Source organism: Panthera pardus, unplaced genomic scaffold, assembly GCF_024362965.1.
Source record: "Panthera pardus isolate Hobbes unplaced genomic scaffold, ASM2436296v1 HiC_scaffold_21, whole genome shotgun sequence".
NCBI lineage: Eukaryota > Metazoa > Chordata > Mammalia > Carnivora > Felidae > Panthera > Panthera pardus.
Window position 1 is genome coordinate 69,074,833 of NW_026526777.1, and position 25,776 is coordinate 69,100,608.

The following is a 25,776-nucleotide window of genomic DNA, read 5'->3' on the forward strand; positions in this document are numbered from 1 at the left end:
ACACGCACCTGCACACATTCACACGCACCTGCACACATGCTCACACACGCACATACCTGCACACATGCTCACACACCCACACAGTGCTCATACACACTCACAGGCGCCTGCAGTCACCTGCACACATGCTCACATACACACACACACACGCACCTGCACACATGCTCACACACATGCACACACATGCACCTGCGCTCACTCACCTGCACACATGCTCACACACATGCACACACATGCACCTGCACACATGCTCACATACACACACACGCACCTGCACACATGCTCACACACAGGCACACACATGCACCTGCGCTCACTCACCTGCACACATGCTCATACACACATGCACCTGCACACCTGCTCATATGCACTTACACGCACCTGCACACACGCTCACATGAACCTGCACACTCACACACACCTGCACACATGCTCACACGCACCTGCACACATGCTCACACATACACCCACACACATGCACGCTCACATGCACCTGCAAACATGCTCACACATGCACACGCACACATCTGCACACATGCTTACACATACACACACCTGCACACATGCTCACACCCATGCACACGGGAACATGTGCACTTACACCTGCACACATGCCCACACGTACACACACCTGCACACTCACCTTCACACATGCTCACATGCATGCTCACATGCACCTGCACACATGCTCACACACATGCACACGGGCACATGTGCGCTCACATGCACGCACATGCACACGCACCAGGAGGTTCAGGGACTGCACATCCACACAGCGGGTGCGGGAGAACACCGTTCGGCATCAGCACCTGCCCAGGTAGCTGCCAGCCCCTTTCCAGGGCGTGACTTTTGGTTCTAAAACTGCCAATGCCGGCCAATGAGGGAAAAGGGTGTCGAGACGAAACACATTTCTCTCCACTCGTTTCTCTGCACTCAGCACATATGCTCTGTTGGCCTCGGCTCAGTTCCCTCATCGCCCTCAGAACCTCCAAGAAAAACCACCCTGGGATGAGTCACGTTCCAGTAACGAGGAAGGGGCTTGATGCTCTGCGCATCTGGCTCGATCCCCAGCTCCAGATCACGATCCCGCGTCTCTGCCCGCCGCCACTACCCTCTTCCGCCCCGGGCGGTCACCCACCCCTCCCTGCTCACAAAGCGGCCAGCGACAGCTCGACGCCCCCCGATCGCCCGAGGATCCCCGTGCAACGGCCCGCCCAGGACACGCGGCAACCAGGCCTGCGCCATTTCCAGCGAGAAGGGGAGGGGAGCGGGATCGTCTGCCTCTCTGTTCAGTGTGGGATCTGGAAACGGTTGGCACAAACGTGTTCTCTTTGGCCCTGGTCTCCCCACAGCTGCTGTGAACCCACCCCGGCTGGCAGCCCCTCCACGTCCACGTGCACACAGGTCTGGCCCCCATGCCCCGTGCCCACGGACCGCCCCACGGTGGGTTACGTCCGGCCTGCGGGCCGGGGGGGAGGGTGGGGGGGCACCCTGGAGCCATCTCTCCCACAGGGCCCCCCTCGCAGCCGCCCTCTCTACCGCCAATTCCCACTTCCTAAGCTTCGCACTCTGGGGGCTGGAGTCACTGGGCTTCTTCCGTGCCCACAAGCCCTGCACTTGCTGATTCCTTTTCTCAATCAGCTCACAGAACACATTTAAATATTTTTTTATCCAAGAGACAAATGTCTCTATTATATAGAGGACCATCTGGGCTGCTATGGCTAGCTGGCTGTGTTGCCATCAACTCTTTTTTTAGGGTTCATGAATCAGTTGCCAATAAGAAAAAAACAAGGAAGTCGGCTCCAAGATTCTGCGTTCCTCCCCTGCATTTTTCCCCAGCAGGAGAGCCGTATCCCAGCGCCAAAATGGACCGTGTGAAGGCGAAACCAGCAACGACGCCCAAGGCTGCTCTGGAAATGTCAGCCCAGAGCTCTCCTCGCTCTGGGGGAGGGGGCGCCGCCAGCCACCCACCTGGCCCTGGGGCCCCCCGGCTGGGCTCAGTAATACTGTGCAGCCTCTGGCAGGTCCAGGATCTACGCCAGCAAGAAGAAACAAAAGGAGGTCAAAGCAAGAGAGGACGGGGGAAGGAGACAGAGAGTGGTTGAGGCCCCGGCGCCCCTGACTCCAGGCCTCCCCACCCGCCGCAGACTCCCAGCAGCTGGTCGGCGGGAGGAGCCGCAGGGGGCGGTGGGGCACCATGCGGCCACATCCTGAGAAATCCGGGCATGGGAAGCCAAGGGACGGAGAGGGGACATAACGTGGGTTCGCGGTGTCTTGGCCTGCGGTTCCTTACGTGGTAGACAGAAAAGAGATCAGGGTGTTATTCAGTCAGAAACGTGTCCTGAGCGCATCTAGGGTTTTTACAGACACTGCAAAGGACCACTTACAACTCCATTCTGGCCAGAGGGCGTCCAGCCAACCCCCAAAACGGGCAGTTCCAGGTTCTGACCACCCCCAGGCAGACCAGGGCTGGGTGAATGTTGTCTGGTCAACTGCCCCCATGGAGGGATTCAGCCCAAACCACGGGCACGCGGGCACTCCCTGCCTCCCCCACCGGCCCGCCAACCCTCACCCAGGGGTGGGGGGACAGAGGAAAGCAAAGGCATCCTCCCAAAACGTGCGGCCAGGAAAGGGTGGGGTTTTCACTGTTACGGAGTATTTTGTTGTGCTGGTAACTGTGTGTGAGAGACAGGGACAGACAAACTGAGGGAAATTACATTTTTACAAACCTCCTTGGTTTTTTTAAGCCACTTTTGTGACTCAAGGCAACTTAAAGGGACTAGAAAATGAAGCCATCCTCCTAATGGGCCCCATGAGCTGACAAACGCCTTCTCCCAGCTCCTCCCTGCCCAGGTGAGCTGCCTGGTCCTCCCCCTGGCGGCCGCCTACGCCTCCTCCGCAGAGCTGGGCCTCCGGGCCTCCTCCTACACTGTGAGAGCGGAAATGCAAATAAGGCTTTAATGAACAACAACATTTTCACAAGATCCCTGAGTTCTCCGTTCCTCACTCAGGTGCATTCCTCAGTTCTCAGGCCTAAAATCGGGGAGAAAACGCCGTTCTCTGCCAAAGGAAATCCCTAGGAAGAAATGACTGCGCCAAGGGGCATTTTCCCCGGCAAAGCCAAGAGCTGCATCCCATAAAACCTGTACACCCAGGACCCAAAGCGGAAACTTGACAAAATATTCTGTAACTACTTTGTTCTCCCACAAGACCTGAGGACTCCCGAGGAACGCAGCAACACGGACCAGATACCCAAGCCCACGAGCGGACGCAGGGCGAGTGCTGCTGTGCTGTTGGTCAGCCCCGTCCAGGAGGAAGGCGGAGAGAGGGCAGCCCCAGGGGTCAGACGTCCAGACGGATCTGGCGCAGCACAGACAGGACCAGAGTCTCTGCCTGGAAAGAACACAGAATTTCCACTCCATCCCGTGTTTCCACTTTGGGGCACCAGAGATATGTGCACGCCCGTGTCCCCAGCAGCACGGGCACATAACCGCCCCCCCTCCCGAGGCGGCCCCAGCAGAGGACGGATATTCACACCATGGAACACACACAACAGATGTAATCTGACATGTGCCTCAACACGGAGGAATCTCCAGGGCATCCTGCTCGGACACAGGCTTGCACACGCACACGGAACTTGTGCATGGACAGAGGCTTACACACGCACACGGATGTGCTCGGACAGACGCTTGCACGCACACATAGAACAAGTTCTATGTGCTCAGGCGCAGGCTTACGCATGCATACAGATATGCTCAGACACAGGCTTACACACACACACACACACACACACACACACACAGAACTTGTACCCAGACGCAGGCTTACACACACACGTGGAACTTGTGCTCAGACACAGGCTTACACACGCATACAGATATGCTCAAACACAGGCTTACACACACAAAGAACTTGTACCCAGACGCAGGCTTACACACGCATACAGATATGCTCAAACATAGGCTTACACACACACACACACACACACAAAGAACTTGTACCCAGACGCAGGCTTACACACGCATACAGATATGCTCAAACATAGGCTTACACACACACACACACACACAAAGAACTTGTACCCAGACGCAGGCTTACACACGCACATGGAACTTGCACCCGGACACAGGCTCGCGCATGCACATGGAACTCGCACCCGGATGCAGCCTTGCACACGCACACGGAACTTGTGCCCAGACACAGGCTTACACATGCACATGGAGTGGTAGCAGTCACAGAGATGGGAAGCAGGAGGTAGGAGGGCAGTGGTACCAGGGCTGGGTGGGCAGTGAGGGTCGGCATTTGGTGGGGACAGAGTTTCAGTTCGGGAGGAGAAGGTTCTGGGGGGGGCGGGGGGGGGGGCTGCACGACAGTGGGAATGTGCTCGATGCCACTGAAACAAGCACTTAAAACTGGGTGAAAACAGTAAGTTTTATGTTACGTGTATTTCACTACCATAAAAAAAATAAATAAAAGTTAAGAGAGCAGGGGAGCCAGACAGAGCCCAAGGTAGAAACCGCCAGGCCGCGTGAGGTCCCCGTCCCAGGCAGGTAGCCAGGCAGACTCAGAGAAAGGCCAGCCAAGGCCAGAAGCGGACAAACCCGGGGTCCTGACGAGGCTGCCCAAGTCTGGACCTGGACCAGACGGTGAAATGAGGGGCACCGGATAGGTGTGCCCGTCCGGCTCCACAGCCCTGATCGGCACCAGCTGGGCTAAGAAGGCGGCAAGAGCAGGCGAGCTCCTCTGCCTGCCCGTCACAGAGGCGCCCACAAACCCTTCAGCGAGAGGCCAGCGTGGGGGCCAGGTGGTGACGGGAGGTCCGTTCTCAGAGCCCCGTCACACAGGGGTGCCGAGTCCTGGGGGGGCGAGCCGGTCCTCTGACAGTCCCCTTGGGACTGCTGCGTCCACTCGTCTCGGAGAGACGGGCTCGGCCCGGGTGCAAGGCACCCACGCGCTCGCTGGACAGCCGGGCACTCCCCGGGGGTGGCCATCACTGTCCCCAAAGCCACTGGCTCCCTCTTCTTCAAGGAGGCTTCTGGATTCACAACACAAACCAGGCTACAAAGAGGTGACTGCCATTCCCCTCACAACCAGTCAGAGCCACCGACCACAGCCACGCTCCGCACCTGTTCATCGTGGCCACGAATGCGTAACAGGGACGGCAGAGCCTGCCCTCTATCAATTCTATCTCACGGACAGCAGACGTGCAGCCTGAGGCACGCGCTAACCCCAGGTCACGTGTGCGTGCTACCCCCCCGAGGTCACGTGTGCACGCTAACCCGAGGTCATGTGTGCATGCTAACCCCAGGTCACACGTGTGCACTAACCCCAGGTCACATGCGTGCACTAACCCCGGGTCACCTACACGTTGACCCTGGGTCGCCTGTGGACAGGGGCCAACAATCTGCAGCTTTCCCAGGGGTCGCTGCTGAGCCCAAGCAGGCTTGACCACGGCAAGACACATGGTCACACGTGGAAGAACGTGCAGCACTTAGGTCCAAGAGGGAGGAGTAAACACAAACCTGGGCGTGCTGTGGCTCCAGGGCGTGAGACGGACGCGGACCCGCGGAGGCGGACACACGACACTGTAACAGCCTCCAGCGGCCGAGCCACGCGGCCACCATGCCGGGAGCATGCCCGTGGCAGGGAGCCCCCCAACCAAGGCTGTGCCGTCCTCACACCCCGGACGCTGAGCACGCGGGCATGTCGGTGGCTCCGTGACAGCCTCGCAGCTTACTCTTGATTTCTGTACCTTTTTCAGTGTTTTGTGTTTGGGCTTTATTTCAGCGTGTGTGAGAACGTCTCATGCCTGCCTCTCTTTCTATGTCAAATTAAAAATATCTGCCAGCCTCATCGCTGGGTTCTGGGTTGGTACTCAGAGACCAATTCAGGATTTAATTGTGTGCTTGGGATTTTCGGTAACCTTTACAGGAATTAATCACATTCCAAGAGGCATTAAAAGAAGTTCCTGCAAGTCTCAGTCACCTGTGTTGACACACAGAGGTCCCGGCTACGAAAGATCCCGCCTCCACCTCCAGCCCCACGGATCTGGGTGCGTACCTCGTGTGCCCAGCCACAGTGCCATGCCAGGACGTGGTGACTCTCTTCTCTAAGCTAACACAGTCCGCAGCCTTTTTCTAAGGGTCCTCCCTCTCCCAGAAGAAGAAGCAAGTCAGAAGAAATCCAAATGGCAAAGACATCAGGCTGGCACTTAGTATCTGCCTTATCTGAGCCACAAGGGGACTGTCCACACCCGGCCCTCAAGGGACAGAAGAATGGTGTATATCATGATCACCCATGGTCAAACACAGGTGCCGCGGGACGCCGTGCGCCCGCCACCGCGAAGCATTAATCGGCGCGGCCCCAACATCGTCCTGTCAGACCGTGTGACGGCTACTCGTCCCGACATCTGCCGTTCGGAACCACAGACCAGCGTGGCCCTCCTCCCCAGCACCCAGGCTGACATGCCGCATCGAGCGTCTCCCCCAACTCGGGGATTCTGGGCTCCCACCTCCCAGGCGGGTCTCCAGTGGGGCCCAGGAACGTGCATTTTTCACAAGCACCTGGATTGCTGCTGTAACCAGGAGGGTCTGGGAGACCGTCCGCTGAGCGGGAGTTTGTCAGCCTGGGTTGGGGCAGTAAGTTACCCAGATCCGACCACAGGGACGTTTGCAGAGGACGCAGGTTACAATGAGGGGGGCAGTTCCCGCCCCAGAAGAGCTTACAGTCCACGTGCAGAGACAAAAGGGACCGCTGATCCGGCGGCAGTGCTCAGACCAGGGGGCCGAGGACAGAGGCTGGGGCGGAGCGCAGGTGAACACAGGTGTGGGCAGAGTGCCCCGGGGGGACAGCCCGAGCAGGTACCTGCAGGAAGGTGAGAACATCCAGAACACGGAAGACCAGGAATGAGGTCGAACTGTTAACTGGGCCGCCACGAAAGTGGTAGGAAGGTAACACGCAGAGGTCCTATTAGCGGGAACGATGGTCACTCCCGGCGGCTGGGGCTGGGGGGTGGGGGTCATCCCGGTGACATTTAACCAAGGGTGCTGGTCTGGAAGGGCACGCTCTGAGAGCGAGGGCCTGGGCCGAGGTTGCGGGGCGGGGGGGCGGGGATACATGCTGACGGGGAGACCGGGCCACCGTGGGCGGTCACCGCGGGGACGGGGAGGGCACGGCCGAGGGTGTGGGGCAGGCTGCCCGACACACAGTCTGCAGGGTCGGGGGCACTGGCACGCGGGCACTGGGCAGCCACAGGTCAGTAGAGGCAGGGGAGGAAGAGGAGACGAGGAGGAACACAGAGGCCATGAGAGCAGCCACGAGGAGGATGCGGGCCAGGGCGTCAAGGCCACAGATAGGCCACAGCCACCGGAGAAGAGGTAGGCGCGAGGCCATGGCCACCGGAGAAGAGGTGGGCGCAAGGCAGCGGCCAGAGGAAATAAATGCCTGAAATAGTGTGGACAAGAAATCAAAGCAACAAAGCGCTAACATCTGCTGATTCCAGATGACGCGACCAGGGGGCTTCTCGGACTCTGCTTTTCTGTGCACTTGCTACAAGAACAGAAAGAGGGAGCGGGGAGGCAGGACGAGGTGAGGCGACTCCGGCCCCCGAGTCAGGAGGGCCCGGACAAATGGCTCATCCGCAGGCTCAGAGACCCCGGGGGATGGACCGGTGGTCGAGGATGCGGAAGCTGGGGACAGGAGGCGGGCAACATCCCCGGGCGCCAGCAGGGGAAGACGGAGCCTCCGGCAGGAGAGGCTCCGAGTCTGGGAAGGAAGGAGAAATGTGGCAGCAGAGGCATTAGTTCAGGGACAGGCAGGCGTCCAGGTGTCCCTGTCAGTGACTGTGCCCTCTCCGTCAGCCCCAAGGGAGATCTTCTGCAAGGAGAGGGCTGGGCCTTCAGGGGCTCTGGGAAAACACCACGGATCTGGAACAGCATCGCAGGAGCCGAAAGAACCAGCCAGGATCACCTGACCGGAGGGTCAGGAGGTGAAGGTGAGCCACACACGACCCCACTCCAGCGGCCCTGGGCATGGGCAGACGGCAGACAGGGAGTCCCTGGCGGGTCCCTCTGAGACCATGAGCACAAGGGGCCGAGAGCAGTGGTGAGAGCTGGCTGGAGGTGGGTGAGGGCCGGTGGCACAGGGTGGGGCACAGGAAATGGTCCCAGTCACATGGGGCCACGACCAGGACAGCAGAGTGCATGCAAGAGAGCCCTGCCCAACCCCCTCCCCCAAGAAAAGCAGGGGCCGTGGAGAGGGCACGAGACTGTGACAGATGCCAGGTCCTGCAGGGACCCCTTAGGGCATGGCCGACAGGACACAGGAGACCGGACATCCACAGGGCAGCGGGCGTGGGGTGGGGAGGGAGCCAGTCTGCAGATCTGCCCGGAGGGAGAACAGCAGCGGAGAACCCCACGCAGGCCGTGGGCAGGGGTGGGGATGCCGGACGGGAGTCAAGCCAGGTGAACGGGCCTCGCAGTGCAGGAGGGGACTGGGCCCAGCACGGCTGCAGGGCCAGGACAGGAGGATGCTCCGATCACAACCGTATCTGCCTTTGCTGTTTGTTCAGCAACTCGAACGTCACAGTCAGACGTCACTGTGGGCCCACAACATCCCTCCCCAGCCGGGCCGGGAACCTCATCGAGCAGTCAGGCTGGGGGCCCATGCCCCTCCTTCTGCTCCTCCCTCCCCTCTGCCACCTGACGGTGGGGGACCCACCACGATGATGCTGTAGGCTGTCCCCTGCAGGGGCAGCCAGCCCAGTTGTCACACCCGATGGAAGGCGCTCTCTCTGATAACAGCCAGCACCTGTCCCCACCCCGTGCCCCCCACACAAGCCCCGCCCCGCGCCCTGCACCGCCCGCGATGGCCAGTCTTCTTCTGGAACACAACAGGTTCCCAAGTTTCCAGGTGCTGGGACGGCAGAAAACACACGTGCCCAAACCACCCGGGGGCAGAAGCCACGTGAGAAACGAGCTCCATCGGCCAGAAGCGTGTGGAGCCCAAGGAGAAGGAGAAGCTATCCTGCGGGTGTTCGCTGAGCCCTCGTACTTGCCGAGCACCATCCCGGCTCTGGAGAAACCCGGTGACCCAGAACAGGTGCTCACGGAGCTTCCTTCCTCCAGGCGGGGGCTGGAGAGGCGTCCACACCTCTTGCTTGCTAGGGACCTCAGCTGCAAGAGGGGATGAGCTGTCCCAGACGGAACAGGCACCCTTACCCAAGCAGACCAAAGCAGGGTCTCAAAAAAACAGGCTGTGTAGCCCCCAGCACCCTACCATTTCACATAAGCCACTTCACGTTTCCAGATGGACGCCTGGAAACCCTGAGAGGCTTACTCGGTCCCCAGGGCTGGACCTGTGACAGGCTGGAACTGGCTGAAAGGCCCAGGTGCAAGGACGTTCTGCCCGCAACGCCGCCTCTTGGTGAACACGTGTTGTGATCCTTTGTCAGGGTGTGAAACCTCTCCCGAGGCACACACTGCCCAGAACCAGAGCAAGTATTATCGGGCGTTAATTTTATTCCTATGCTGTCAAAACTCAGGTGTTCTTAAAAGTGACTCTAGGTACTAAAAAATTTTAAGAGTGCCTGGGGGGCTCAGTCGGTTAAGTGTCCAACTTCGGCTCAGGTGGTGATCTCACAGCTTGTGGGTTCGAGCCCCGCGTCGGGCTCTGTGCTGACAGCTTGGAGCCCGGAACCTGCTTCGGGGTCTGTGTTTCCATCTGTCTCTGCCCCTCCCCCACTCACTTACTCACGCGTGCTCTCTCTCTCTCTCTCAAAAATAAATAAACATTAAAAAAAAAACCTTTAAAAGCCAAAACCCTGAAAAATGAAACTTTGATCTTTTCAAAGACTGATTTCATCTGTATTTATACAAACGTGACAGTCGGCAAAAGGCCCAACCAAGCTGGTGCTGAGAGGCCTGGTGCCAGTAAACGCTGCTCATTTTATCCTGGCTGGAAACGGACATCAGTCCACATCCGAAACCCTTCACAACACTTCTTCTTCCTTCTAAACATCCAGAGGCAATTTTTTAAAACACGCAATGTTTGAAAGAAGAAACACCCAAATCTTTTCTGGAGAATAAGGTTAACGGTGATCTTGTTCTATAGATGTCCCTGTATTTTCGAAATTTTCCACAAGGAGCCTGTATCATTTTATAAGCAGAAACACTGATTTTTTTTTCTTTTTTTTTTTTTTACAAAACGAAACAGAATCTCCTCCTCTTAAAAGGGACACATGTTAGGTGTCTCTGTGATTATGATTCCAGCCAGAAGTTCCAGCTCCAGATATCGTATTTATGCAGAGAAACGTAATCCTCTGGGTAAAAGCGTGATCCACTATTATCAAAGTTAAACACGCCAAAGGTAATAACCACAGCTGGAAAAAAGACACGGGCACACCAGGCTCGGACTCAGCTGCAGTCCCAGTTCTGACACACAGCAGCTGTGCAAGTTTCATAACCTCTCTGATCCACAGTTCCCTGGTCCATAAGATGTCCGCTGTGAGGAGTAAAGGGCTTCCGGGGCAGAAAGAGCCCATGTGCCCACAGGCATGCAGCGCCACACACACACAAACACACCGGAAAACAAACCCTCACATTCTGTACATTCCAAATGTGGCAAATAGCGTCTGATGTAAAATTAACCAGTAATTCAAAATATTTTCATTTGAAAACAAACGCAAATAAATTTTCAAAGTGAAACATGAGACTTGAAAACGATATGCTTATGGCCACAGCCACCCTTTCTCCCAGGCCTCCGGTGGGAAGTAAACAGTCGGTGCCTAGAACCGGCCTGCTGTCCACACTCAATGCCAGTAGCCACCATCGTGACCCCTAAGCAGGTGTGGACCATTGACAAGAAGAAAGTGCCGTCTTCGTGACTTACGGCCTAGACCCGGCAACGGGGCATGGCCCCAGCTGCGGTGTATGTTAAGTGCCCAATTCATTCCTGGGGATGTTCACATAGGCTAGGCGATCGATACGCCTTATCAGATCAAAAAATATCTGAGGAAGAAGCCAGAAAGAAAGCAAACCACCGCCCAACCCAGAACTCGCTCTCCTAAATTTCCCTTGAAGTAATTACCACCATATAAGCAACACCCACACATACAACATGTGCATCGATTTCCCCTTTCAGTGTTCAGCAGCCCGATCAATGAGGGGAGGCTCTGGGCTGTTTGATCCGGAGGAAGGGAGAAGGAACAGACGAAAGAAACAAGAGGCTAGAGACTCGGGAACGCTTCCTCTAATGTGGATTCAAACAGCACAGATTCCTTTCATTATTAGAAACTGGAATCTCAGCACTCCCACTGGGAATCTGGTCGGGACCTGACAGCATTCGACTACCCCTGGCCAAGGGGGTGGGCGCTGGGGACCTGGCTGGCGGGGCCGATGGATCACGGCACGCCTGGCTTTGATTCACACATCTGTTAGTCAACGAGCGGCACCCACCATCCATTTAATTAACCTGCTCTTGAATTATTTATTATCTTCCCGAGTGACAGCAAATTATTCTTGCTGGTTACCCGCTCTGCTTCAGAGGCTTGTTCAGACAACTCCAATCCTGGCAGTTGGATGGAGTCCCTGGTTCCTGCCACCCTCTAGCCAAGGCAAAGACACGAAGAAACAGCAAGTGTAGTGTCTGAAACAAGGGAATCATGAGCCTTCTGAAATGCAAGGAAGCTCCCCAAATCCAAGGAAGCAGAGAAAACTCCCTTGAAGACATGAGCACGTATGTGCTGCCCTGTTTGGGCGTGATCTGCCCTGCACCCCTTTTCGTTCTAAATTAGGTAAAGTTTCATTCTCCCCTAATAACCGTCAACAACTTCTAGACTCAATGCTGTAGCGAGGATTAGACCTGGGATCCTGGGGCAGAGGAGAGGCCACAAAATGCCATCACTTCCCACCGCAGGATTTTTGATCCGCCCTGAAATTCCTGTGTCTGAATTCCTTCTCCCCCCACCCCACCTCACCCCCAATTTCCCCTAGATTCCTAAACCGACTGATGCACAGACTTGCACCATCCAGACGCAAGGGGAAGCCTGGGGACCACCCAGGTCAACTCTCACTTTGGGGCTGTGGAAGGAAGCCCAGCAAGCATCTTCCCTGCCGCCCGGTCTCTGTCCTCGCTCTCAGAGAGCCTGTACCAGGGGCTGCGCGAGCCTAGTCTCACGCTCTAGAAACCTCTCCTACGAAACACCAGCATCCCACCCACCCCGCAACCCTTCTGGTCTGCTTCCCCGGCACCTGCCCCTGCAGGCGCGCTCCGCAGGGCTCGCCAGAGAGGAGCGTCCGGGAATCCATCCCAGGGTCCCTCCCCGCCTCCGGGCTCGCTGGGCCGGGAGGCTGCGCGCCGCGGGCTCCATCCGGAACTGGCGACCTCACCATTCCCCTCCCCACCGGCCCCCCGCGGGCGAGGGCAGGGGGCCTTGAGGGCGGTGGGCTTGCCCGGCGCTGCTTGGTCTCCGCGCTGCGGCCTCCCCCGGCCCCCACGCAGAAGCGCTCCACGCCGGGGACCCACAGCGCGCCTGCAGACCCGCGGCCCACCTCCACGGCCCCCAGCCCGCGTAGCCCGGGGAGGGCGGCGGGACGCCGGCGCCGACAGTCTGCCACCTGCTGGGGTCTTGCAGGGGCTGGTGGCAGCGGAGGACGGGGAGACTCGCCGCGGGACAGGCGACCTCCACCTCCGGTCCCCTGCCCTCCGGTCCCGACTCGCCGCGCGCCCTCTCCCACTTTGTCTCCAAACGTGCCTTGGCCAGACGCTGACACGTTCCGGGTTAGTTGTTACAGTTACTCGACTAACCGCCGGGTCCGCAACTGCGGGCAGGGAGGAGCCGGCTGGGCGGGGGGTTGCAGCCGCGCGCCCCGGGCCCCGCACCGGGGCTGGTGGGGGGCTCGCCCGGGAACCTGCGCTCCTCCCGCCAGCAGCCGGGCTCCGAGGGAGCGCGGGGCCGCCGGCTCGGGATGCCGCCACCTGTCCCCTGCCTCAGGTGCACTTCAGAGAAGCCGGGAAGGGGCGCACGGCAGGAGTTAGAAGCCGCGGCCGGTTACTCACGTGCCAGATGGCGAAGAAGATGAGCGCGGCGCACAGCACCAGGGACAGCATGTAGCAGAAAGCGGCAAAAGTGAAGGCCATGGCCGGCGGCGGGGCCTCGGAGGACCGCACTCCTTCCGGGGGTGTTGGAGGGCGCAGACGGGACCAGGTCCGCACCCCCGCGTCGAGGCCGGAGTCTGGGGGGAGGCAGGCCGGCGGGAGAGCCTCTCGAGGGTCGGGGGCGGCGAGCAGGGCCGGGACCCCGCAGCTCCGGCGGCCGGACCCTCAGGGGGCGCTCGGGCGTCGCCGGCGGGAAGTGTCCCCAAATGGAGGAAAGCGGTCGGTGGAGAACTCCGGCGGACAAGGCTAGAGGGCCCCCGAGGCAAAGCCGGCGAGGGCCGCGCGAGGAGCGCCCGGAGTCCCGGGGAAGAGCCGCCGCTTCCCGCGCGCGAGCCGGAGGGGGAGGCGGGCGCGCCACCGGGGCCCCGCCCGCGCCGCCCGGCGAGCTCCCCCCCGCGGACCCCGGAGCAGCCGGCGGCTCCCTTCCGGGAGCACAGGTCTGGGGGGGTGGGGGGGGTGCGGAGGGGCCGGTGCCCCGCGCGGCGACCCGACCTCCCCGGAGCCCCGGGCCGGACCGGGAACCCGCTCCACCTGCTGCCGCCGCCGCCTCTGCCTCGGCGAGGACCGCGCGGCGCGGCGGGGACGCCCGGGCCCCGGTCCCGCGAGCGCGCCCTCCCGGCCCGCCTCTCCCCGGACACCTGCGGCGGGGGCGGGAGCGGGGGCGGGGCCTCGGAACACGTGCGCGGGGAGAGGTGGGCGCTGCGCGAGGGGGCGGTGTGTGCGCGCGCGGCTGCCGCCCGCAGGTGCCCGCGGCGGCGCGGGGGCGGGAGGTGGGCGGGCGTGCGGCCGCGGGGCGGGGCCGGGGCGGGGCCAGGGCTGCTAGGGTGGGTTTTCCCAAACTGTCGTGCCCTTCACGCCCCAGCCCCTGCAAAAGCCCCCAGTGGCGTTTTTCCCTCGCAGCTTCCACCTCCCCGCCCCCCCACCACCATCTGACTTTGGGGTCGGGGCAGCCAGACCCCGAGCGGGACTCTGTTGTTGGCGTTGGTCCAGTGCAGTTGTCAAGGGCACGTGCTTTTGGAGCCAGACCTCTTCGGGCGACTTTCTTAACCTTCTTAAACCTCGGTTTCCTGATCTGAAATAATTGCGGGGGTAAGAGTACTACCAATCCATTTCAAGGGGTTAAAGTAAGAGCCTAGCAGGGGCCGGGAAGTTGCTACACGTTCAGTAAACCGCAGGGTTGTCACGTGCCCACTTGACGCCTCTGGCCCGGCGCCTGGGAAACTCACCGTGCCTCCTGTGTGGGGCTGTCTGACAGGGCAGTGAAAGAAATTCCAGAGAAGTCAGCGCGTCCAGTAAGCAAGCGCACACGTCCTGGAACGTGACCGGCAAGTCCCGGTGGGGGGGCTGGAAGCGCATCACGGTTTGGAGCCGATCTCCGAGCACCGGGTACCTTGCAGAGTGCGCGCGAAAACAAACCCATCGGCGTTGATCCGCTCGGACCCTGGCGTGCTAACTGTGCCGCTCACGGTTGCGATTCCAACGGCTGGAGAGCTGGAAGGGATGGCTTACGGAGAGCTAGTCCTAGACTAGGACGGGCTCTGCACGCTCCTGGCCCTGGGGTCTTTGCTCCGTACCTCGACATGTCCTGCGGCTGCCTGGCCACACCTGCAACTTGGAAACTAGACGCCTTTCAACGGCGAAGTGCACCTACTAGGGCGAGTCGTAGTGTTGACACGGGGTCATCGGATCAGCATTTGATTGCCTCTGGGTCAGGACTGGCTACGCAGGACTGGGGAGGCCAAGGACAAAATGAAAACAGGACTCCTTGTTAAAAAGTCATTAAGAATTTCAAGACAGGGGCGCCTGGGTGACTTGGTCGGTTGAGCGTCCGACTTTGGCTTGGGTCATCATCTAGGGGTTCACGGGTTCGAGCCCTAGCGTGGGGCTCTGTGCTGGGAGTCTGGAGCCTGCTTCAGATTCTGTGTCTCCCTCTCTCTGTGTCCCTCCTCCACACTCTCTCTCTCTCTCAAAATAAATAAACATTTAAAAAAAAAAAAAAAAACAAACGAAGAATTTCAAGACCGAAGCAGCAGAGCATTAAACCAAGCACAAGGTCCTTCTGAGCCCAGGACCCTGGACAGCTGTGGAGGTTGTGCACTGTGAATCCAGCCGTGCTCTGGGTTATACATTTGATCACTTTCTCTTTCACTCGTGTGTCTCCCAGTATCAATTCTCGTTAAAGAAAATTTGGAAAATATGGAAATGGAAAAGAGGAGACAAACACCAGAGTTGACTGATCTCAGAAACCAGCAACAGAATAGTGGTGTGCTCCTTCCCAGCTCTGTTTTCTGCTTTCGATGTTATACCAATCATTTCTCCTTTTTAAGAAATGTTTTAATGTTTATTTATTTTCAAGAGAGAGAGAGAGAAAGAGGGAGAGAGAGTGTGTGATCAGGGGAGGGGCAGAGAGAGAGGGAGACACAGAATCCGAAGCAGGCTCCAGGCTCTGAGCTGTCAGCACAGAGCCTGACACGGGGCTTGAACCCACGAGCTGTGAGATCATGACCTGAGCCGAAGTCGGACGCTTAACTGACTGAGCCACCCAAGTGCCCCACCAATCATTTCTTTTAATGGTGGTAATTATGCTATATAAATTCTGTGGCCCCAAAACAATAAGAAAATATCAAAGGGAAATGCCATCGCTCAAATATTTTGAGTTCCTTCCAGGTCTGATCTAGTGTCTTTTATTTCTGCTGGTTTTTGCTTATGGTGTCCTAGCTCCTCATATGTCCAGTTTTCACTGTATGTCAAACTTTTTAGAAAAATTTCTTTGCAGATTGAATTTAACCCCACGTCCCAGCAATAGCACTGCTAGGAATTTACCCAAGGGATGCAGGAGTGCTGATTCATAGGAGCACATGTACCCCAGTGTTTATAGCAGCACTATCAACAACAGCCAAAGTATGGAAAGAGCCCAAATGTCCATCGACTGATGAATGGATAAAGAAGATGTGGTTTATATATACAATGGAATACGACTCGGCGATGAAAAATGAAATCTTGCCATGTGCAACAACGTGGACAGAACTGGAGGGTAATTAGGCTAAGTGACATTAGAGAAAGACAGATATCATATGATTTCACTCATATGTGGAAGTTGAGAAACTTAACGGAAGCCCATGGGGGAAGGGAAAGAAAAAAATATACAGTTACAAACAGGGAGGCAAACCATAAAAGACTTTTAAATACAGAGAACTAACTGAGGGTGGATGGGGGGTGGGGGAGAGGGGGAAGTGGGTGATGGGCACTGGGTGTTGTAAGTGTTGAATCATGGGCATCTACCAAGAGCACACTGTGCACAGTTATGTTACTAACTCGACAATAAATTGTATTTTTAAAAAAAAAAACAGTTATTTGCAGAAGCTCAAGGACTGAGATGATGCTATCTTTCTCCAAGGAGGATTTTCTACATCTTTTGCCGGGTGTCTGGGGGACACGAGCACTCTAGAATTGCCCTACTCCAAATTCGCGGTTTGAGATTTTCGGGGGTAACCAGATGACCGTGGTCTGCCCGAGGCGGGTTTTTTCCGCTTCACCCTCATTCACAAGGAGCTGTCCTTTCGGATCCCGGGCCGAAGCAGGTTTTTATCACGTCCTAAGCCCTGGTGGTCCTTGGACTCTGGCTTTTCCCCAAGCCCTACAAAGCACTAAAAGCCCAACCCAGCCTCACCCCTCCTCCAGATCGGCAAATGCCCCAAAGGGCAAAACTGGCCCCCACTGCTGGGCTGACCTCTCCGGATCCTGACCCCTCTCCGAACTTGTCCCCAGAAGTCCTTGCTCTCAGGGCAAGTCTTTGATGCTTTTTAGAAGCTGTTTAGAGATTTTATTCAGCTCTTTAAACTGTGTGTGGTGGGGAGGATTGGTCTGAATTATCCAGCCCAGCATTATCAGAATCAGGAGTGTCTACGTCAAAATCTAATGTCAAACAAAAATTGAATCCCGCATCCCACCACTCTGACTTCCAAGGCTCCATACATATCTCAGTCTCTATTTTTCTTGACCTTTCCCCAGTCCTGCTGCAGAATTGTCTCCAGGACTAGAATTTCAGAAAGTGAGAGCTGCAGGCAGTTATAGTGTATTAATTCAACAAATGTTCTCTAGCGGTGGTGGGCACATGTCAGGGACCCACAGGATTCACAGCCTAATTGGTGACGTTATAAATAACCCCTTCACATGGGAGTTAGAAGAAAGACAAGAAGGAAGAAGGAAGAATTGCCTGTAACACTTACTGCCTGAGGAAGGCAAGAGAGAAAGTAATGGGGAATGGATTTTGAGCGACCAACCTACATGGATTCATCTACCGTAGACACTGAAAGGGCAACTGTTTTATTTTTTTTCCGAGCCGCCATGCAGCCACAAGTGGCCATGTGACAGTCTTGGAGCTTATGAGATATGTACCCCTTTGCGCTGGAATGCAGATGTGATTCCTGGAGGTACAGCAGCCATCTGGCAATAATGAGGAAGCAATCAACACATTAAGAATGGGAAAGCTAAAAAGAGCAAGAACCGTTGACAACATAATAGAGCCACCAAACCAGGCCTGAACTCCCAATTCCCTGGCTTCTTATAGACTGAGACAATAAAACTTCTGACTTTGGGGGGTGGGGGGCACCTGGGTGGCTCCGTCGGGTGAACGTCCAACTCCTGGTTTCGGCTCAGGTCACAATCTCACAGTTCGTGGGATCGAGCCCCACGTCGGGCTGTGCACTAACAGCTCAGCCCCTTCTTGGGATTCTCTCCCTCTCTCTCTCTCTCTCTCTCTCTCTCTCTCTGCCCCTCCCTCCCTTGCACACGCACGCTCCTGGTTTTCCCAAATTGCATTTTACAGCCAGTTTGTTCAAACCAGAATCTAAAGATTCACACCTCCACACCTCTCGCCCCCAGGGCTTTTTAACCTTCTCCTCGTGGGTAATTTACCCAACGATAATTATTTTGGGGTTGAACGTCTGCTGCTGACGGCAGCGTGCCGAGCTCAGTGACCGTGCCCGGTGGGAGCCCGCGTGCGTGTGTATCTAAGCTGGCACTGTCTGACTCAGGACTGTGTTCACATAACTCGCGTGGCACATACACGCGCGTGGAGAAGCCAGCCGCGGATTACTGACTCGCGCCTGCTCGACGTACCTGCTCTTCATTCTCCCGAAAACAACTGAAATCTAACTCTGAGTCCCCTTCCTGCTTGACCGGCAGGAAACTCGGTATCAGCCTTGGCTGGGGCTGCCCAGGGGGTCTGGGGGCCTCACACGCACCAAACACCGGGCAGCTCCTCCCACTGCCATCGGTTGGTCATCTGCCCACGCTGGTTCCTGCCGACGTCCCAGCTGGACCGGTCCCGGGTGCCCGCACCTCTGGCCTTCTGCTTCCTCCCAGATGGAGTGCCGGGAGCCCCGATGCCTAGTTCTGCCCACCCCGGGCACCCACAGCCCCGTCTCTGAGGTCTCCCCTGCTCCAAGAGTCAGGGGCGTGAAACAGTGTAGGTATGGGTCCCCCTCCCGAACCCCAGCTTCAGCCCCCTTTCCGGTCTGCACGGGATCGCTTCCTGCCTCCGACCAGCTGTTGGCAAAGCCAGTCTCCCCTTGGCTCTCTCCCCCAGAGGGACATCTCCCAGAATCTTCCAGAATCTCTCCAGAGCCGGAAGGAACCTTTGACTTCAAAGCTCTTTAACTTTCCACCTCCCGGTTTATCCAGCCAATATTCGTTAGCGTAACTGCCGTGATTACGGCAATATCGAAAAGTTTTCTGTTCTGACTGGTAAACATCACAATGGCTGTTGTAGCGAACAGGAAAATTAACACGTGACTAAATTCTAAATTAAACCCATTCATTCCAGCTAATTGTCACGGGATGTCACAAGGACCGTTGATGAACGGGCCCCGACCTGCTCATCCAGCACAAGGCTCACCATGCGATCGGCACCCTGGATTCTCACCGGATGGAAACCACGTGGTGACCTGAACAGTCATCACTCTGGTCACATGGGCGCGTCGGAATTCTGTGTAAGTGGTAAACGCAGTGTTTTCATGCTCATAGGTTTAAATTTAAATGTTTAAAATGTTGATAAAATGATTTAAAATATCGGGAAAATACCCTTAAAAATGCTAACAGTAGGGGCGCCTGGGTGGCTCAGTCAGTTGAGCGTCCGACTTTGGCTCAGGTCACGATCTCGCAGTCCGTGAGTTCGAGCCCCGCGTCGGGCTCTGTGCTGACAGCTCAGAGCCTGGAGCCTGTTTCAGATTCTGTGTCTCCCTCTCTCTGACCCTCCCCCGTTCATGCTCTGTCTCTCCCTGTTTCAAAAATAAATAAACATTTAAACATTTTTTTTAAAAAATGCTAACAGTAGCCAGCATGTGCTTAAACATGCTCGAGCATTTCCAAACAGGAAATATTCAGGAGCTTTTTAAACAAGAATAATATCTATTTGAGCCCACATTGCATTCTAGATTTGTGGTCCCACTTGTTAGAAAACATACATCCAATGAAATGAGAAAACAATTTAATTGAAAAGTTATAAATCAAGACAGCAAAATACTCATTTTCTATGACACGTCCGTGTTTTGCATCAAAGCATATCAACAATTTATCTTAAAATGAGAAATTTAAATCTAATCTTGTTGGTCTCGTGACGTCGTAAGGAACAACATCTGAAATAAAGCCCAAACTTTGTTGTCAGTGCTTGAGAAAAATGGGATCAGTGGGAAATATTATTGTGGAAATCTTGTCCATACGGGGCCTAGTACCTATATGTTAGGGGAGAAATTCTGGCATTTCAGACAAAATTTTAGAAACATGTCTAAACGCCTTAAATTTGGCACTAAGTCACTGTATCCGATTATCCCTGGATGATGCCATCAAAGATGTAAATTCGATCAATCACATTAGCCTGCTCTGGCCGCCATAACAGAATGTCACAGACTGGATGGCTCATACAAGAGAAGTTTACTTTCTCACAGTTCTGGAGGCTGGAGGTCCAAGGTCACGGGGCCGGGAATATCGCTTCTGATGAGAGCCCCTCTTCCTGGCCTGCCGCAGCTGTCTTCCCCGTGTCCTCACAAGCCTTTCTTCTGCGCACGCGTCGAGGTCGGGGGGGGAGCGGGGGGAAGAGGCATCTGTGGTCTCTTCCCCTTCTTACGAGGACACCAGTGCTATGGGATCAAGGCCCCCACTCTGACCCCACTTAACCTTTATCAGCTCTGTATGGTCCCCATCTCCAAATGCAGCCATACTGGGGCCTAGAGCTGCGACTTATGCATTTGGGGGGGACACAGTCGGGTCCACAACAAGAACCACACATCAAATAAACAGAAAGAATTAAATCATGTGATAATCTGGGGATTGAGATCAAGAATTAAAAGAATATTCGAGGGGCGCCTGGGTGGCTCAGTCGGTGAAGCGTCCGACTCCGGCTCAGATCATGATCTCGCGGTTTGTGGGTTCGAGCCCGGCGTCGGGCTCTGTGCTGACAGCTCAGAGCCTGGAGCCTGTTTCAGATTCTGTGTCTCCCTCTCTCCCTGCCCCTCCCCTGCTTGCGCTCTGTCTCTGCTCTCTCTCTCTCTCAAAAATAAATAAACATTAAAATGGAAAAATAATTTAAAGAATAAGCCTTAGAAAACAACCCTCTGTTGTTTTTGCTCCGTGTGGCTTTACAAGAAGTAAGTGTTTCTGTTAAACCGACTTCATTCAACGCCACTCAGCAAAAGTAATTAAGCTAAGGATAAGTCAGAGAAACTACAGGGAGACGAAATACGATGCACCACTTGAACCAAAGCCAATTATGAATCCCAAGAAAGCTATTCGATTATCTAGTAAATTACATAAAGCGATGACACAGGTAAGAAGCAGAATGAATTTCCTTTCCTGTCTGTTAAACGCTGTGACTTCACCAAACGAGGTTTGCAAAGCTCCATGGAACGAGGGTGACCAAAAATTAACGAAAATCCATCCAACTCATGAGGTACGTTCTGCGAGGACAGAGAGGCCCCCGCGGGTCCCCGCTCGCTCTCCGGTCGCGAGGCTGAGGTGACGCCCTGGGGGAGGCCTTCCTGGCTCTTCCTGCCCCAGGCCCTTTGTAAGTGCGGCCAGCACCACGCGGAACCCAGCCCAGAGCTGAGTCACCAGCAGATAAAGAAAAGCTGCCGTTTCAAGCCTTGGTGGTGCGGCGACCGCGACCTGCAAACGTCCTTTATTCGCCAAGCGACCTTCCCGATGTGGAACCCACCGTGCACAGAGCTCGCGGCTTCCAGAAGGGGGAGCGTCCAGAAAGGAAGCTCTCCCGCAGCTCCGATGAGGCCTGCCTGCAGGTCCCTTCACTCCGTTTGCTCTGATCCCCGCAGCCCCCCAAGTCCCCTCCTGACAAGCAGGGCACAAATCCTCTGGGGTCTGGGGCAGGTGACACGTCCAGGGCACCCTGGCTAGGCGTGGGCTCCAGGGTCACGTGTCCTCCGGAGGCCGAGTCCTTATTTCCACCTCTTGGGGGGGGGGGGGCAGGGTGTGGTAACACATACATGAAACGTCGCTTTTTAACCGGTTTTTACACATTCCGTTCTGCGACATGAAGGACATTCCCCGAGTTGTGCAACCATCACCCTCACTCGAGGGTCTCCAGAAAACGTTCCCCTTCTCCCACCGAAACCGCAACTCTCCATTCTCCCCTCCCCCAGCCCCTGGCTCCCACCGTCTCACGTCCGACCTCTGCGCACCTGACCGTTCTGGGTACCTCATATCCGCGGAACGCCGCCCTGACACGTCACCCCTCTACGTGCTGAATCTCCGTCTCCCTCTGTAAACTGGGGGGCACCCGACCTCCCAGCGCGTGCCACGCCCGGTCTCCCCCGATCCTCGCGCACTGCCACGTGTGTCTCAGCATCTCCGAGGCCCCCGTGTGACAACGGACATTCAGAGAGGGTCAGCGCTTGCGTCGGGCCACACGGGAAACTGCAGGCTCAGCCAGGATTCATGCGCGACGCGGAAGCCTGACCGCAAAGACGGCGCGGCCCAGGGATGCTGGCTTCCGGGACAGAGAGCCAAGAAACGTAGCAGCTACGAGCGTGCGCGCACAGAATGGGCCGTCGTACAGCTCGCTATCCGGGACCCGCAGACCGAGGCCCAAGTACGTCCCGGTGTGCGGGGCAAGGGGCAGATGGCAAGACGGTTGGGCCCGATCGGTCCGTGGTCTCTCCTGATCCTTTGAAATGGGCCTCCAGGAAACCCGTCTCCGCAGTGAGACCAAGCCCCTCCCCCCATGCCACTGGCGACGCCCAGCGGTACAGAGAAGTCAGGGAACTTTGCCGGGAACACACAGCCAGTAGGCGGAGGGGCCAGGAATCAAACCCAGGCAATCTGCCCACACAGACCCGGAAACCCCGAGCCTCCCAGAGGGCCTGGGCTAACGGCCCCAGAGTCCTGTGTATTGTAAGTGACTTGGGATTCGAGGGGTACCTGTAGGGAGGACGTGACCGTTCAACCACACCCAGGAGCACAGGTAGGATCCAGGGAAGTAAAGGGGTGCAGGTGCCCTCGTCGACTACTAACAGGCCCGTCCGACTGAGTTAACAGGGAGAGACACAGCATCACCAGAAAAGTAGTTTGGCGGCCTCGAATGCCGACCCGGAGGAAATAAAAACAACTTCAAGTGAAGTCAAGGTCTGCCGCGTGCCAGGTACGGTGCTGCCATTAAAGCAAATATGCTGGGTCACCTGGGGGGCTCAGTCGGTTAAATGTCCGACTCTTGGTTTCGGTTCAGGTCAAGATCTCAGGGTTCATGGGTTTGAGCCCTGAGTTGGGCTCTGCTGACAGCTCAGAGCCGGCCTGGGATTCTGTCTCTCCCTCTCCCATCTCCTTCCCCACTTGCTCTCTCTCTCTCTTAAAATAAATTAACTTAAAAATAATTCTTCTCCTCCCCAAAACTCGAGTTTGGGGCAAAGTCTTACCCTATACGGAGCAGCCATCAGAGCTACATGTCCAAGTGTCAATGAACACTTTGTGCAAACAGCAGACCCCACCGAACCCTCCAGGAGTCTGCTCTGAAAAAGGGCCACGGTCTGCCCTCACCCAGCACAGAACCGGTTTTGCCCGTGCACAGGAAGTAATGTTGCTTGTCACTTACCCCAGACGCTCCGTCTCACCAGAGAAGACCAAGCCGTTATTCTGGTTCGAATGTGGAGTCACAAGAGCGAGGGTGGGTGGGAGCACGGGGTGGCCGGGCCCCCACGGTGCGAGCAGGTGCGTGGAGCTCGTGCCCACGAATATTCAACTGCTCGCTTGCTCTGACGTCCAGCAAAGGCCGGGCGACTGCAGACCCAGACAGGTTTTCTGAGCAGCAACGATTTCAGTCCAGCCTTTCATCTCAGAGCCCAGGTTACACTGTGGGAGTTTTAAATACGTTTCTCGTTAAAGCAGCTGCAAAGGTCCCACCAGAAACTATGCTGTTTCTGAAAAATCCCCCTCCTCCATCTCTGATGGAGTCGCGGGCCCAGGGCCAGGACTCCTGTGCTAGCCGAGGTCCCAAGCAGGGACAGACATCCTACCTGGAGCCACCGCCACCTCCTGGCCCCTCCCGGACCCTGAGCCTGCACCCTGGTCCTCAGGCTCTTGCAGAGTGCAGGTCTAAGGCAAAGCCCCTGAGAAAGTTTGCACACTCTTTAAAACTTGAAAAGAGGGGCGCCTGGGTCGCTCAGTCAGATGAGCATCCGACTTTGGCTCAGATCATAATCTCACAGCATGTGAGTTCGAGCCCCACGTCGGGCTCTGGGCTGACAGCTCGGAGCCTGGAGCCTGCTTGGGGTTCTGTGTCTCCCTCTCTCTCTGCCCCCCCCCCCCCCCCCCGCTCTCTCTCTCTCAAAACTGAATAAACATTAAAAAAATTTTTTAAAAATCTATCAAAGAATGAGTGACAGGGGACGAAAGGTACAAAACTCCAGGTATAAGACGAGTGAGTCCTGGGGACACAGCATAGTGACCACGGTGGGGAGCACGGTGCCCTACATTTGGAAGCTGCTAAGACATCTTGAAAGTTCTCATCCCAAGAAGAAAAATTGTAAAAGTGTGGCTCATTGTAAATATGACTGGTGTTCACTAACCTTCTCCTGGGGAGCATTTCACAATATGTACGCATATCGCACCTTATGCTGTACAGCTTGGGCTCGTATAGCTCTGTATGACAGATCCCAATAAGACTGGTAAAAAAATAAAAGTAAATACTAAATTAAAAAAAAAACTTGAAAGAAAGCTATTGAGGAAAAATAAAAGAAAATGCTACTTACACATTTTGAATATTGTCATTCATTCAACGGACACTCAATGACACCATAGTATGTGTCTGGGTTGTCCCATTAAGTCTTGGGGACAGATATCCAAAGAGGCACAACATCATCTCTACCCACAGAGAGTTCACAGTTTAGTTTTGGAAGCAAACACAGGAGGGAAAAAACACAGCTTATGGTAAATATTTAGGGATGCCGGGGAATTTATATACTAAAACTCAAACATGCAAAAACTATAAATAGATTTTCTATAACTAGTCTTTCCTTGTGCTCAGTCCCCACTGACAACACACAGATTTTCCGATAAAAAAATAGCTCAGGCTCTTGTAGACTGGGAACATTTCTTTCCCGTATATGTGCACTGACTTTCCAAGTGCGAGTTCCCTATCAGATCTGCTTCCTGTTTCCAAAGGGGCGCTGGCCACATACCTGCTTCCTTCTCCGATGGCACCAGGTGCAGGGGGAATCTTCCTACCTTACGGCATCCCGCACAGGCCTGCGGTCCACCTGCTGGGACCTGACCTCTCCTGGGTTGTGACCGGTGTCTCCCAGCATCCCAGGCTGAGGTCCTGGGTGTCTGGCCTCCTCTCCCTCAGCGGCTCCTCGGGCAGGTCCACACCCCCACCAGCCGAGCAGACTGCGGGGCCCATGGCAGCACGCTGGGCACGGGCAACAGGAACATGACCCAGAGCACCAGCACCACCCACCGGGGCACACGGTACCCTCTCCCGTGGCTTCCCGAACCAAGTCCCGCAACCTGGAGGGCTTACAGTACAGAAATTGATTTTCTCACGGTGCTGGGGGCCGGAAGTCTGAAGCCCAGATGTCAGCAGGGCCACGCCCCCCTATGGTCTCTCCAGGACCCTTGCACGCCTCTTCCAGCCTCTGGTGGCCCTTGGCGCTCCTGGACCCGTGGCCGCATCGCCCCGTCTCTGCCTGCGTCCTCCCCGTCTCTCCCCGGGTTCTGTCCTCACCCGCCTTATAAGGGCACCAGTCCAGTCGCTGGACGTAGGCCCCGCCCTAAATCGAGGAGGATTTCTTCTAGAGAGCCTTAACGGATCCCATCTGCAAATGATTTCCAAATCAGGTCTCATTCTGAGGCTCCAGGCGAACCCAGATTTGGGGGCTACCCATTCGACCCGTTCTACACACCATGCCGCGACAGTCGCATCAAAGCCAGACTTTCTCTAAGGGGCTGGCGGTGTCCCAGGGAAGCAGAGAATTTGCCCTCACGTCCCCAGAGTCCCCAGGTCACCACGCGTCACCCCTGAGCGGTTCCAGATGCTGATGCCGCTGGGAGAACCAGATGGTTCACGAGTCAGCTTCCGTCCCCTGATGGGAGGACTCCCCCACATCACGCGATTCC

The 25,776-nt window shown here is 56.2% G+C and overlaps 1 protein-coding gene across 9 annotated transcripts in view; it reads right to left on the reverse strand.

Moving 5' to 3' along the window:
- The window catches only part of CNIH3 (cornichon family AMPA receptor auxiliary protein 3), a 135,007-nt gene extending 121,132 nt beyond the window's left edge, over positions 1-13,875 (reverse strand). Inside the window, exon 1 of one of the 9 annotated variants that reach the window (XR_008424722.1) lies at positions 13,057-13,861. Coding sequence is in view for 7 of the 9 variants with exons in the window: in XM_019436115.2 (XP_019291660.1) it covers positions 13,057-13,137 (81 nt within the window). In the remaining 2 variants the exon portion in view is untranslated. Of the gene's footprint in view, positions 1-11,527; positions 11,648-13,056 lie in introns of those variants that run through there. The other 8 variants (XM_019436115.2, XM_053909457.1, XM_053909456.1 and 5 more) reach the window with 8 other exon arrangements.
- Between the last annotated feature and the right edge of the window lie 11,901 nt (positions 13,876-25,776).